Genomic DNA, 13,763 nt, shown 5'->3' with positions numbered 1-13,763 from the left:
GTGCTGAACAGTCACCATTCCTCTTGGTTTCTGTAAGCTGTCACCTTCTCTTCTAGTTACAGCAAGGCTTACTTTTAAATTACAGACAATTACGTTTTACCCCGGAAGGGTTTTTAAAAGTATTTTTTGAGCTGTGGGACCTTGAAACTGAGTTCTGTTACAAAGTGTTATGCGGGGGAAAATATAGCTCAGTGATAACTTGATGGCGGTTATGTGACACCACTGTATACAATGCTGAGTGAGTTTAAGGAGTCCACAAGTAAAATAACATTAACAGAGCAGTAATAGGAACCTTGTCGTGGTGTCTGTAAGGTGATAGTGCAGCAGCTGTGCAGAGGCAGGTTACTGTGCAGTGTACCACAGGATGCCCTGCCCCAGCCTGGTTTGCTGCTTCGTTCTCGGCGAAGTTTCGCGCCCAGTCTGTGTCTACTTGTAACTTAATGATCTTTTTCTTCATGGGGAAGGCATAATGGGTTGGGCAGAAAATGCGGCTCAGGAATCCTTAAAAACGGCGTTTGTAGTGTAGGCAAATTTCCTCTTTTTTTTTTTTTTCCTTCTCCTTCCTGAGAGGTAAACTGCTTTTAGGAAAACACCCCTAAGCTGTGCTCCTTTCCCTCCCGCGTGTTCTCTCAGGAAGGCTTATCGCTCTTGCTGAGGCAAAGTTTTTTTCCGAGGGGGGTGACTTCAGAGGCAGCAGGTCCTGGATGCAGCCGTGGTGTCCGTTGTCCTGCAGGATGAGCCGTCCCTGGCTCGTGGATGGAGCTAATTCCAGCCGAGACCCTGCTGGCGGGCAGCCCCGCGCTGAGCCCCGGCCGCTCCTGCGGCCCGCCGTCGAGATGCCCCCCCCCCCCCGAACCTGCTCGGGGGAGACTGAAAGCAGCCCTTCCGCCGCCACCCTCGGGACGCACCCGCAGGGCGCTGGGGGCCAGACCCCGCATGGGGCCGGTCCCGCACCTCGGGGCGCTCCCGCCTCGCCCGGGCAGGGCGGCTCCTCCCGCCCGGGGGCGGCGTCACGGGCGGCGCTTCGCGGGCGGGGGCTTTTCGGCTCCCGGCGGCCACCGTCGGGAGGAGTCATCCGTGGGAGTCGTTGGGCTTGGGGCGGCGCGGCGGGACCGGAGTGAGCCGGTAAGGGCCGCCGCTTCCCCCCCCCGCTCCCCGCCGCTCCGCTCGGCCGGCTGCCCCTGCCCCGGCTCCCGCGCCCCTCGCCCGTGCCACCTGCGGCGTCCCCGCCCTGCCGCACCCCGGGCCGGGCCTTCGCTGCCGGCCCCCCATCCCCGGCCCGCTGCCCTGCCCTAACCGCCCCGATGTCGCTGTGCCGGCTGCGTCTGCAGATCCCGTGGCTCTGCCCTGGGAGCATGTTGTCTCTCCGCTGGCGGACCAGCTTTGGGCAGCAGCAGGCGGGAGCACCCCGGGGGAGCTGGGCTGTGTGACCTGGGCCGCGGGGAGGCCTCTGGCGTAGCCCAGGGCCTGTTTTGTGACACCCGGGTGCCCCAGGTCAATGCTCTCTTCCTGGACCTTCCCTCTTTTTTAACTTACAGCGCAGTTCTGCTGTGCGGAGCCAGCCCACCCGATACGTGTATCTACGTTCGTGTCTGTGCAGTCCTGTGGTACTTAGCAATAGCTTTTGAAAGTGCTCACAATACAAGAAGTTTGTGTATATAACGTGATAGCTGTCATGGAGGAATGTGCTGAGCCCTACCCTGGAACAACCCCGCCTTGCAAACACCAATGATTAGCTGAGATTAGTGTTTCTGTGCCTCCTGCCTTCTGTAATCAGGGTTTATAATAAGCACTTGGGAGAACAGCTTGGCTGTAGAGTATTGGGGAGCTGAAAAAGGAGAGTGTCAGGCCGATGCAGAGGGAAGAAACAATGCAAAGACTTTAACTTGACTTTGGAAAGTAAAATCTGTAGGACAGCTTGTGTCTTAACTATTGTATCATGGCTGAGAAGCCTTTTTCAGTTCTTAGGGTGGCTGCTTGTTACTTGGGTGACCTTGGATAAGTCTTTTCTGTTCTGATGCTCAAGTTTTACCTTTATCTAAGGGGATCAGGGTACCACTTCCCTTTTGTGCTAAGCTCAAAGTCCAGCATCAGCAGGAATTGTTCAATGAGAAATGGTTGGGTGCCCAGTGGCAGGAGGAGGATTGGGAAAGTCAGTAGGAGGGGATTTCTGATTGACAGTATTTGGGTGGTGCAAGAGAGAGAAGGCCTCACTAGGGTGATATCACAGATGATTATCAGGGCAGCTTTGAGGGTCAATTAGCTGATACAACAACATCAGTTGTGGTCTTTTAAAATGTTCTCTTCAGCCACAAGTATTTCAGGTTGGTGTAGGTGAGGAATATTTGCCTCTGTCAGCACTGTTTGCATGGCTCATCATGATTTGAGAACATGTACTTTTAGTTTTCACAGTTCAGCTGTGTGCTCTCCATATACCAGTCGTGGGGAGTTCTCTGACCTGCCGGGTTTTGCTTTGCAGACAGTGTTACCTTTTAAGGACACTGTGCAGGAAACCATGGCTTGGGGAGGCTGCGGGGAAATGCTGTTTCTGTCCTTTGACACCCGTTGGGGTTGAGGTTCGTTAATACGTTAGATCTGTAATCGGATGTTTGTAGAAGGAGAAAGAGGAAGAATTGTCGTGATTAATTAATTAGAGAAGCGTGAGCTTTCTCAGAATTCTTAGATGCTATTTTGGGAGATGACAGCAGGTGGCAACCTCTCCCTAAAAAGACTGCTGTGGAAGAGTTCGGTGCTTGTGAATTTTCTCAGGCAGCCGCAAGAGGTTGCTGAAGAAGGGCTTCTTGCTGCTTTAAGGGTCGAGAGTTCTGTCCTAGGTACAGACGTTGTAAGATTAAAATGAAGCTTTTTTTTTTTTTTTCCCTTCCAAACTCAGAACCCACTGCCTTAAGAAGGAGGTGCTGCCGCATCCCTGCAGAGCCTCAGCTGCAATGGAACTGAATAGATAGAAGGTGTTTGAAAGATGGTGTGATACTGCAATCTTTGGCTTCTTATGCATCTCCTGTGGGCCTTCTCAAGTCTGTTGGCACTACTGCTGCTTTGCCTTGAGGACCAGGGATACAGCATACCTGTTCAGTATCTGTAATCCAGCACTTTTGGGTTTGTTCTGTTTGCTTTCCTGTGTCTCGGTGTGTCACCATAGGCAAGACACTTTACCTTACTATTCTGTCCTGACTTAAGTTTGTGGAAAGAGAGTAGTAATGTTGACTTTCTTATGCAAAATGCTTTATTGACATGAAAAGCTGGACAGTTGATCAATACTGTTCTGCACTTTTTTTGTGGCTTGTCTTTGTATTTGCCTGTTAAATGGAAATTGTGCCAGCCATACAGTCAGACCAGCACAGGGTAAAGAGTGGGAGCTTGTACCACTCACCTCGCTAAGTTTCTAATGGTTACACTCTTCATTACTTCCTTACCAGTTAACTTACTAGAGGAAGGAGGTGTCTTGGCTGTTGTTGAGTCATGTTGCTGGGTTAGCAAGGGAGTTGTCCTTTCAGAAGCTAAGAAACAGGGAGGCCTGTATGTACAGCCAGTGCCTACAACTGGTGGGTCGTACCTGGAGGATAAAAAGGCAGGAAGGGGCCAGGTAAGGACCATACCAGCTGTCCTGCTCCTCAGCAGCAGGGGAGTCAGGTATGGCCTTGTGTAGTAGGCTGTTGCTAGCAGGTTCATCTGACTCCTGGGGATATTTTCTTTCCTCGCTGCCAATGAAAGGAGAGGACAGAAGTGCTGTGCTAGTGCAGGAGACAGGTAAGTGAGTAGGTGCTAGAATTTCTTGGCAGAGGGAATGTGATGGAGCCCTAATGAGTACCCTGCAAAGGGTGTGCTGAAAGATAGGAAAGTAAGCTTCAGAGGTCTGTTATGCTGATCAGCAGGAGATGATCTTTCCACCTCTGTTCCTAGTTGCACTTCTTTTATTGTACAAGAGTTCTGTTCTCATTCTTCTGAACCTCAGCTAAGTTGGGATAAAGTTAATGTGAGAATAGCAATAGACAGTTTGAGCTTTGGGAGATACTATTACAAAATAATGCTAAAAAGCATACCATAAATTCTAATCAAGCAGCATGCCCTGATAGTGCATGAGAGAGAAAGAGGATATCCTTAGCTTCTCACTGGTGGGACAGAAGAAACCCTAAAAAGAGTGTGGAATTATTAGCCAGGAGGTCCAAGCCCCGGAAAGAATGCTGACCAGATTGTGGGCCTCAGGAGGCCACAGCTTCACATAAGCCATCAGCTGATCAATTGACGGGAGGCTTCTTCTATTATCATTTATTATGATGATTTGGCCAGACAGTGGGCTGGCCACAGCAAACTGCCTTATGAACTTGGTTATGAATAAACATTCATCCTTTGGCCTGACTAAGGCCAAACTCAAGCACTGACACTTGTAGCCCAGCATCTGAAGAGAGGGCCACATGGCACAGATGGTGGTTTAATGGTCAGCCCAGCTAACACCAACAGTGTCAAGTAAGCAGGAAAGGATTAATCACAGTGAGCTAGCAGGTTGCAGAGTGTTTTGCTGTGTGGCCTGCTGGTAGTTTTACTTTATTCAGCATAATATCATCTGAGTGTACCGTTAGCAGCTCTGTTTAGCTAGGGTTAAAAGACTGCACTGTAGCCAAGCTCGAAAAATGTAGGAACTAAACCCCACTAGCCTGCAACTGATACACCCAAGTATGATTTATTTCACTGACATGCCTAGAAGGCCTTGGCATAATATGTGGAGAGGTGCTGGGTACTTTCTCCTCAGCAAGAATGGAATTCTATGTGGAACAATAATTTGTATTTATATTCATATTGCAGCCTTCTGGCTGCCTGCTGTTGATGTTTGACTTTCAGTTGCCCTGCTGCATTATTGCCCAACTAATCTCTCTCTAGTGACATGGGGAAGTTGTGTTCCCTTTTTACAGGTGTCAGTTAATCTATCCATAGTAAATAAAAAGAATTGTCAGAGCTGAGACTGAAACCCAGTTGTTACTTCTGTTACTTCTAGATCACTTCTTCTCACCTTCTACCGTTTACAAACTCGAGCAGAAAGTAATGATTTTTTTTTTCCCCTTTTCAAAGGAACATGAACAAAGTACATTAACTGAATTGGCACGTGATAGCATTGTACTTTGTTTTCTGTTGCCACGTCACTTTTCTGCTTGGAATTTAGCCTGCCCAGAGATTCCTCCTGCTCCCTTTTTGCTTATGTATATACTGACATCAGCTTGCTCAGAGAGAGCAACTAGTGCTTTGCAAATACATTTGTGTAAATTAATTTCTGCAGCTAACCCTAAACCAGCCTGGACTGAAGACTTGAGTACGTTGTTTAATTTAAATCCCCTTTCTTTTACAGAAACTCTCTGCTGTAATTGGGGTATATGAAAAAAAAAGAGATGTATGAAAAAAAAAGAAATCTGGGATCAGACAGCTGGGATTGTTGTGTTGTTTTTTTTTAATGAATTCTAAAATACCTCAATTCCTGTGAAACTGTAGTCACTAGCTCAGGAAATAACAAGTAACTTCTCTCTATTGAGAACTGTATGTTCCCATTGTACTTTTGTAAGGGGGATATTTTGTTACTTGTGTGATTATTTTCATGTTGACTTTATTAACTGTTCTAACCACTATGTGAAATTTCTTCTAGAGCCTAGAAAATGAAGCTAAAAGAAATTGAGCGAACAGCTGTCCAAGCATGGAGCCCAGCAAACAACCACCCCATTTATTTAGCAACAGGTAAAGTTCTTTTCAATTTGTGAAAATTAAAGTTTGAGTCACAGAGTTTTATGTAGATTTGTATTGGCTTTAACTTTCAAAAATTCCCACCTTAATAAACTCTGGAAAGCTTTCAAGCAATATACCAAAAATGTTACAGTCTTAATTTTTTGCTAAATGACTTGTAGAGGATTATTTGTATGCCTATCTTTGACACATTGATGGCCACTGTTTTTTTCAAAGGGTGAAAAGCTAACTAAGACATTCTAATTAAGTCTGTATGAATTCCAACACCTGCTTATTATTACAATTAAAACAAAATAAGATTACATGCTTGGTGTGTCTGTAGGAAGAAAAAGTTTTCTAATCATGTTCATTGAAGATCACTTTTACTCTGTTGGTCTTCAGACATTATCACATGGTTTGTAGTAGAGTAGTAGAAGTCTCCCCAAAGTTTCATGTTTTAGTTATAATTAAATTTTCAGTATTTCTGCAGAACCTTAAATTTGCATGTTGTGGACATTATTCATTATTCACTATTACAGTAATTTTATTTCCTGAAGCACAAGGTCAGCCTGTTCACTGAGTCGGCAGTGAGTGAGTTTAGTGTCATTGTGGAACCAACAGCCTGGGTTGTTTGCCCAAAATGAGAGCTAGTCATCTCTGTCTCCTGCCTGGGTTGTGCAGCCCTGCCATATTGCTTCGTTGTTGTTTTTGTGGGTTTTTTTTAGCAGGGATGAATGTCAAAAGAAAGTGCCAAAATTTCAGCTATTGCCTTAAAAACAACATTACCATTTTGGGGGTACATTGTCTGTGTTTCTCTAATAAGGACAGATTTTTGCTTGGACCAAAGGTCTTGGCTTCAGTCTGCTTTAGATCAGAAACTACATAGTTTCATAATTTGTACTGCTATTTAATAGTCTCTTGGGCACTTTTCATGCCATAGACTTTTACAAAGCACCTCTGTGGTAACTGAGAATTTGCCTGGCAGTGTCCCATTAGGCAATGTTCAATCTATTTTTAGCTTTTGTTCTGTAAGCTAGGGAGAAGAAAGGAAGCCAGCACTGTGTGGCTACTAGCTGTCTGTAGATTACTGGGGAGCGTTTAATTGGCTAAGGTTAAAGAACTTTTGTTGTAGACCAAATTTAGAAATCTTGATCAAGACATAGGGTAATGGTTGAGGAGCAATGTACAGAGGTATTTGGGATCATACTTGTAGCAGGGTTTCATGATGCAACTGCATTTGTAATTTAAATAAGGACAATATCAGAAGCTGTGGCTGCTTGGAAGAAGATATAGGAATTATATTTATCCTAAGAGAGGTATTTATGCAATAGTGACCCTGTTGCCTAGAATTTCTAGAAAAAATTCTAATTTATTTTAAAGTTTTGTATTTATTTGTTGATTCCTCTTTCTGGAGTATTCTAACATGTCCTCTCCTTGAGTGCGTAGAGCCAACGTTGTGTTGACTATGAAGAACAGATTTCCAGTGCCTTGCTCTTTCTGTATCTTGTGCTCTTGAAAAAAGCGCCCACTTGTTTTGCCCTTGTACTTCTGCTAGGAACATCTGCCCAACAACTGGATGCATCCTTCAGTACAAATGCCACTTTGGAAATATTTGAGGTTGACTTCAGGGATCCCTCCCTGGACATGAAGCAGAAAGGAACACTGACTGCCTCAAACAGGTACTAGAAACTCATACTGCCATATCAATCAGTGGAACTGAAAAGGGTTTTTCTGCTGCAAGAATGGAGAGGAGTATAAAGTGATCTTTTACATCATTTGACCTCTGTCTTTAAGGATTGAATGTATTTGTGGACACAAATCATGTTGGGTGTAAAAGTACAACAGTTGGACCATTGGAGAAGTCTGAAAGGACTTACATGGTAGGCAGTCAGGAGAGTCATTCTGTATCGTGAATTTGCTGGGGCTAATGATTTGCAATAAAGAGCGTAGAGGCAGAGTGAAACTTATATTCCAGCTTTTTAAGACAGGGTGATTTCTTAGGCCCATCGGTGTGGGTGACATTTGTACCCAGTGTAAAACAGTCTTGATTTGTAACTGGTGGCTTTTACATTGGATAAGCATTTTTCAGACAGTAGCTCAGGAAAAGAAGGCATGTAGTCCTGTGATCTAATTTTCTGTATAGTGTATGTTAGAGTAGTTCACCACCAAATCCCGTATGAGGTTTCAAACATTTTAAGGGAGGAGGGGTGTGGGAAACTTGCGACGGGGGGGGGCGGTGGGGGGTGAGGGGTGGGGATGGTCTTTGGAAAAAAGCTCATTGTTGTTTTTTTTTTCCCATGTAAGAGCCACAGTCATCATCAAAGGGAAATGGTTATTTAAGTGCAAACTGATGGTTATGTTTGATAGGTCAGAACATGGATGTGGTTTTTGGTAATGCAGAGGGTGTTTTGACTTCCACCACTGTGGCCTGTGATAGCTCTATTTTCTTATTTTTTAGGTTTCATAAGCTGATCTGGGGTAACTTTGGAAATGGGTCCTCAGAGTCCTCTGGAGTGCTCATAGGTGGAGGGGATAATGGTGTACTGACAATGTACAGTGTGCACAACATTTTGGCTTCCAAGAGTGAGCCTATAATTGGGCAGACAGAGAAGCATTCAGGTCCTGTTCGAGCTCTTGACTTCAACCCTTTCCAGGTAGGCAACATCAAGATACTTATAATCAAATAAACCACTATATTAAAAAAAATGTTTTTCCCTTGTGTATAGAGATTTATAAACTGAAGTGACAATTTTTAACCTCAAAGAGGCATGGTAGTTGTGACATGAGACTGGTTTGGGAGCCAAATTTGGGTTCTATTCACGGCTTTAGCCCTCTGGCCTTGATCAAGCCTCTTACCTCTGTAAAAAGGTGTCTATTCCATGTTAGAGCATTATCCATTTGAAATCAGGACTGTTTTTGTTTAATTGGTGTCTGAATCAGTGTGGCTGTGATCACACTGCAGAGATTGCAACATAAGTGAGTGGTGAACGGAACACAGGTTCTCACAGTAGCACAAAAGCAAATTGAAAGTTGTCTGCAGACCCTTCTGGGAAGCCTGCATCTTCTCAGAAGAAATGTCCCTAGTGGCAGGAGGCCAGGCAAAGGCTCAGCTGGCTAGAGACAGTGGCTTCCAGGCCTCTGACAAAATGTAATGATGAGTAACACCAGCCACACACTGCACATCTAGTTTGCTAGACAAATTTTAAAGAGGTCTGTACTGTGGCACAGCTGAAGGCAGAGAGGCCAGAAAAGTGCTTGGTTTGTAATTCGGTTAGTATCTTTCTGCTTCACAGTGGCTGTGAAATGCAGCTCTTATCTGACCTCGGAAACTCTGGGGTTTTTTAATTACATTTATTTTTAAGAAATCTGTCCTCTTTCCTTGTGGAACTCAGCTGAGCTTTTTTTTTTTTTTGTCTATAGAGTAACCTCTTGGCTTCTGGAGCAAATGATTCTGAAATTTTCATCTGGGACTTGAATAACTTCAGTGTGCCTATGACTCCAGGGGCTAAATCACAGGTAAATGAGTTTTCCTCTGGGCAATACCCCTGCAGTTTTATATTGCAGCAGGCAAGGCAAAAAGATGTGGATGTGTGGAGTCCTCCCTGTCTAGTCAGTCTGTGAAGGGGGAATGACCTTGACATCTGTCAGGAGAATGGTGACCCAGAACTGACTGATCAGCTTCATTCTGAAGAGGTGCAAAGTGTGTTATAAGGGGAGGGGAGGTAATCTGGCAGGCTCTGGAAAGATGCGCTTTGCATGGATGGGTAAGCCCTTTGTGGATTTGAATCAAGTAACTGACCAGTTTATCTTGTGATCCAGCTGGGGCATGTGTGATGGATTAAGAAGGCTTATTGGACCTTCTCTGAGGAATGAATTTACTTCAGGCTTCAGCTGAAGCTTTTCATATCTCATAAAAGTAATATCCTTAGCAGAGCCAGTGAGCCGTTTAATGCATCTTGGCTATTAACTCCCAGATGGTGTTTCCTATGTTTGAAGAGGAAGAAGCTTCTGATCTTCTGTTGCTGGTTATATTATTCAGGACAATCCTGAATAGTGAAAAAAATCTTAGTAAACTTGTGTAAAAGCAGGCCAAGTTCTTATTCCAGTAAGCCTCCCATTTGTCTCCTCACCTATCTCCTGCATTGCAGTAGGTACAGTCACAGCAATTAGCCTTGAATGCTTCATCATTTTCCATCTCACTGCACTCCTGAAATGTTGCACAAGGTCATCTTTCCATTTAAGTTCATCCAAGGAGTCAGAGTAGAAGCATGCATCTGTGTTCTCTTAGCTGCAGTTCTCTCTTAACTGGTTTATGGCACATTTGGCCAATGCAGAATCCAGTGCCTGCTTCCAAAATGCAGAGCTGCTTTTCCAAGTGACATTCCCCATACAATTTGACTGTCCACTGTACATGCTGAGTAAAGGTCTTTCTGTGCTTCCTAGTCTTTCTGGTCAGTGTTGCTGCTTCCAGTCAGTTGATCAGTGATTGAAGAGAAGAATCTGTATATCCTCAAATCCCTCAGTTCACCTTGTGACAGAATACTGTGGTTAGTGTTGCCTCAACATGAGAATAATGGATGTGTGGCCTTTCCTATCTTGGCAGCCTCATGAAGACATCAGCGCAGTGTCCTGGAATCGGCAGGTGCAGCATATCCTGTCCTCCGCTCACCCCAGCGGCAAGGCTGTGGTTTGGGACCTCAGGAAGAATGAGCCTATCATCAAAGTCAGTGACCACAGCAACAGAGTGAGTGGAGGAAAGACTGTGGTTCTGACTAGCTTACAATGTGCCACATGTGACTGCAAAGCAATGCACAAGCTCTTGGAATCAAGCATTTTTATTGTGGGAGCCATTGGGGGTGGTTCTCTTGGAACTGAAGCATCAGAGCACCTCTCTCTTTTTCCCCTCATGAAATGGAGAGACAAGGCCTCTAGCTGTTCCTAAAATTATGGCATTCTTGCATTCAGTTTCTGTGTTCACAGCTCATTTATGAGAAGCCTCCTGTGTTTTAATCCCAGCTGTCTTCCTACATAAACTTTGAAATAGTCCTTCAACTTCTGTATGGCTAGTGGGGGTTTTTTGCTATGTAGAGAAGGCAGAAATACTTGCTTTCCACAGCAAGAGATTGCTAGACTTGTTATAAGTGTTCCTGGCAAGTTAAATACAGAATGATGTGGCTCTGGACCATCTGTGCTATTGCCAGGTTGCTTTACTGAATTTTCAGCCTGTGCTATTCTTGTCCCCAGATGCATTGCTCAGGAATGGCCTGGCATCCAGAAGTTGCAACCCAACTGGTCCTTTCCTCTGAGTGTGACCGCTTGCCAGTGATCCAAATATGGGACTTACGTTTTGCTACCTCTCCTTTGAGCCAGCTGGAAAGGCACACTAGGTGAGGACTTGCTTGTTGAGTTGCCTTTTCAAGGATCTCCATCTTTCAAAGGCAGCCATCTGGGAGACTGGACTTAGGAGAGCTATGATTTTTTGCTAGGCTTGCTTTGTTTCACAGGTTAATCTAGTTGAGGGTTGAGTTCTCATCTACCTGAGATGAGCACTAGCATTTCTGAGCTTAAGCAGCATTTCTGCTGCTTTCTTGGTGACAGAGTGGCAGAGTGGACCAGGTATGAAATATGACTGATTTATTTCTGATCTATTTTAGGGGAATTCTCTCTGTCTCTTGGTGCCAGGCTGACCCTGAACTGCTGTTGAGTAGCGCCAAAGACAATCGGATCTTGTGCTGGAACCCAAGTGTGGGGGAGGTACGTAGCCACAGCTACAAGTACACATGGTCTGCTTTATACAGAGTTGCATGCTATGCTATGTGTGTGTCCCTTTTCTGTAGCCCTGTGAAGTACCAATGTAACTTCCTTCAATATATTTTCTTCATTCTTCCTGTCTGGAGTGAATAAGAGTGTTGTCCATATCCAGACTGAAAACAACAGAGACAGGCAGAGATTATCTACAGTATATGTGTGTCCAGAGATCATAGAGGGAAGAAAGCTTTAGTTTCATAGAATCATAGAATCTTAGGGGTTGGAAGGGACCTCGAAAGATCATCTAGTCCAACCCCCCCTGCTAGAGCAGGGTCACCTAGAGCACAATTATGCTAATTATGGTTACTCTTGCTATGCTCACACATGTGGTGTTCTCTGTCTGTTTGTTTCTTCTTTCTTCTCCTGTAGTAGTAAGTTTTTTGGGGGGGGAAACTGGGAGGAAGATGAGGTACATTTGTTAAGGTCATTCAGAGGGGAACAATGTAATCAAATATGTATGTAAACTTTATTCATAGTACAGTGGTTTAATATGTATGTGCTTATCTAGTCACATGTCTCAGATTCACTGTTTTTGAAATATTTTGGTATCACCTGAATTAAAATAAGACGGTGTAAAAATATTTTCTGCACACCTAGTCATTCAATGCTGAATTTCTTTATAAAACTGAATTTCGAACTTTGAACAGAGTTCATGCAGTTGATCTTGATAATAGCATAGGGAAAGTATTCTAATAATACTGACCAAAGTCCAGCTGGGAGCCCCAGGCTTGATTGATTTCATGGGACAGTTTGACTTAGCTGACCACCTCTGCCTTGGAGACATGGAAAAAAATTAATCCTTTTTCATAAAATGCATGAAATGCTGCTGTTGTGGTTTTGTGGGATTTGAAGCTCACTCTGTACAGATGTCTAGTGTCTACAAGAGAATCAGATTCTGAAACATTCCCCAAGACTAATTTTTATTAATCTTTTCACTGTGTTTCAGTAGAAAAATAAAAAAAAACCCACAGTTTTAGCACAGCTGACTCATCTTTATGCATGCTGCTGTAGGTTTGCAGAGTCCACATTCAACTTAGGCATTTATGCACAAACTATTGTTAGGGGGCTGTTCTTGGCTACAATTTTTAGATACTACAAAAATTGGGAAGGTTTCCAATAGTAAGGATAGTACGGTTACAGAATGGCTGATGCAGTGAGTTTGGGAGAAGGGTTGTTTTTTATTATTTTGGGTTTTTTTGGTGCTTGTTTTGTTTTAAATTTAGTGATCCAGATTTTAATACAAGCAAAAACAGTGTTTTATACCTGGAGATAGAAAATGCTGTTCATGTTCCTACAGAGGAGGAAGCTGTGATTCTATGTGCTTTGTGCCTGTGAAGCATAAAGGAAATCTCTCCATTTTACAAACTGGAGGTTCAAAGTCAAGGCTGTGTTAGAGAGTTGCCCAGCATCAGGCAGGAAGTCCATATTTGGGCCATGAATTGAACTTTGGATTTTTAAATTCTGGAGCAGAAACTTGGTGACTGCAATGTCCTTCATAGTTCAGCTGCAGCTATTACAGTTCTCTTCTGCTCTACTTTTCTTTCTTTAGGCTTTTATTTTCCTTCTCAAATTTGTTTCCAGACTGTTCTTTTTGTTTACATGTTCTTGCTCCTGACACCTTCTTGCTTTTGGTTTTCTTGTGGTGTTTTCTGGTGTGTCTTCCTTGGTTAGCAGCAGGTGTGGCTGTACTGACTTGCTGCCTTTGCATTTTGTTCCACAATCAGGGTTCTGTGGTATGGTAGTTTTCTGTGGCTTTCTGCTGTTTGGGCTCAATACACTGTAACTTGGTTGCAATGCATCCTTCAAGAACCAAAATAAGAAAATTGTATACAATGGTGACGTGTAAATAAAGTGTGACACACTGGGCAAGTAATTTGGGGGAAAGCAGGGGAACTATTTGTGTTGTTCTTCTGCCTTCTCTCTTTCTGTCGTAGGTGGTTTATGAGTTGCCCATACGGAGTCAGTGGTGCTTTGATGTCCAGTGGTGTCCAAGGAATCCTTCGGTCTTCTCTGCTGCCACTTTCGATGGCTGGATCAACATTTATTCTGTTATGGGTGGGAACTTAGAAGCTCAGCAGAAGACACAGGCTGACAAGGTAAAGTCCTGTGAACATGTTGATGCTTGACAGATTGGCACTTACCTGACTTCTGAAAGCATTTGAAGCACATGTGTAGCTGTGATTTTTTTAAGTGATGCAGTCTGGCCCACCCACCAGGAGTATAGCTGTATG

General features: G+C 44.1%; 1 protein-coding gene across 6 annotated transcripts in view; it reads left to right on the top strand.

Annotated features, from left to right (window-relative positions):
• The first annotated feature begins 1,062 nt into the window (after positions 1–1,062).
• Positions 1,063–13,763, top strand: part of SEC31B (SEC31 homolog B, COPII coat complex component) — a 34,218-nt gene continuing 21,517 nt past the window's right edge. For 4 of the 6 annotated variants that reach the window (XM_051619330.1, XM_051619327.1, XM_051619332.1 and 1 more), the window contains exons 1-9: positions 1,063–1,125; positions 5,651–5,739; positions 7,280–7,403; positions 8,183–8,378; positions 9,145–9,240; positions 10,328–10,468; positions 10,969–11,111; positions 11,379–11,478; positions 13,467–13,628. In XM_051619330.1, coding sequence (XP_051475290.1) covers positions 5,661–5,739; positions 7,280–7,403; positions 8,183–8,378; positions 9,145–9,240; positions 10,328–10,468; positions 10,969–11,111; positions 11,379–11,478; positions 13,467–13,628 — 1,041 coding nt within the window. In that variant the 5' untranslated portion in view covers positions 1,063–1,125; positions 5,651–5,660. The other 2 variants (XM_051619329.1, XM_051619328.1) reach the window with 2 other exon arrangements.

The sequence above is a fragment of the Apus apus genome, chromosome 4 (assembly GCF_020740795.1).
Source record: "Apus apus isolate bApuApu2 chromosome 4, bApuApu2.pri.cur, whole genome shotgun sequence".
Lineage (NCBI taxonomy): Eukaryota > Metazoa > Chordata > Aves > Apodiformes > Apodidae > Apus > Apus apus.
Note: the sequence above shows the minus strand (reverse complement) of the source record. Positions and strands in the feature narration are given on the sequence as shown.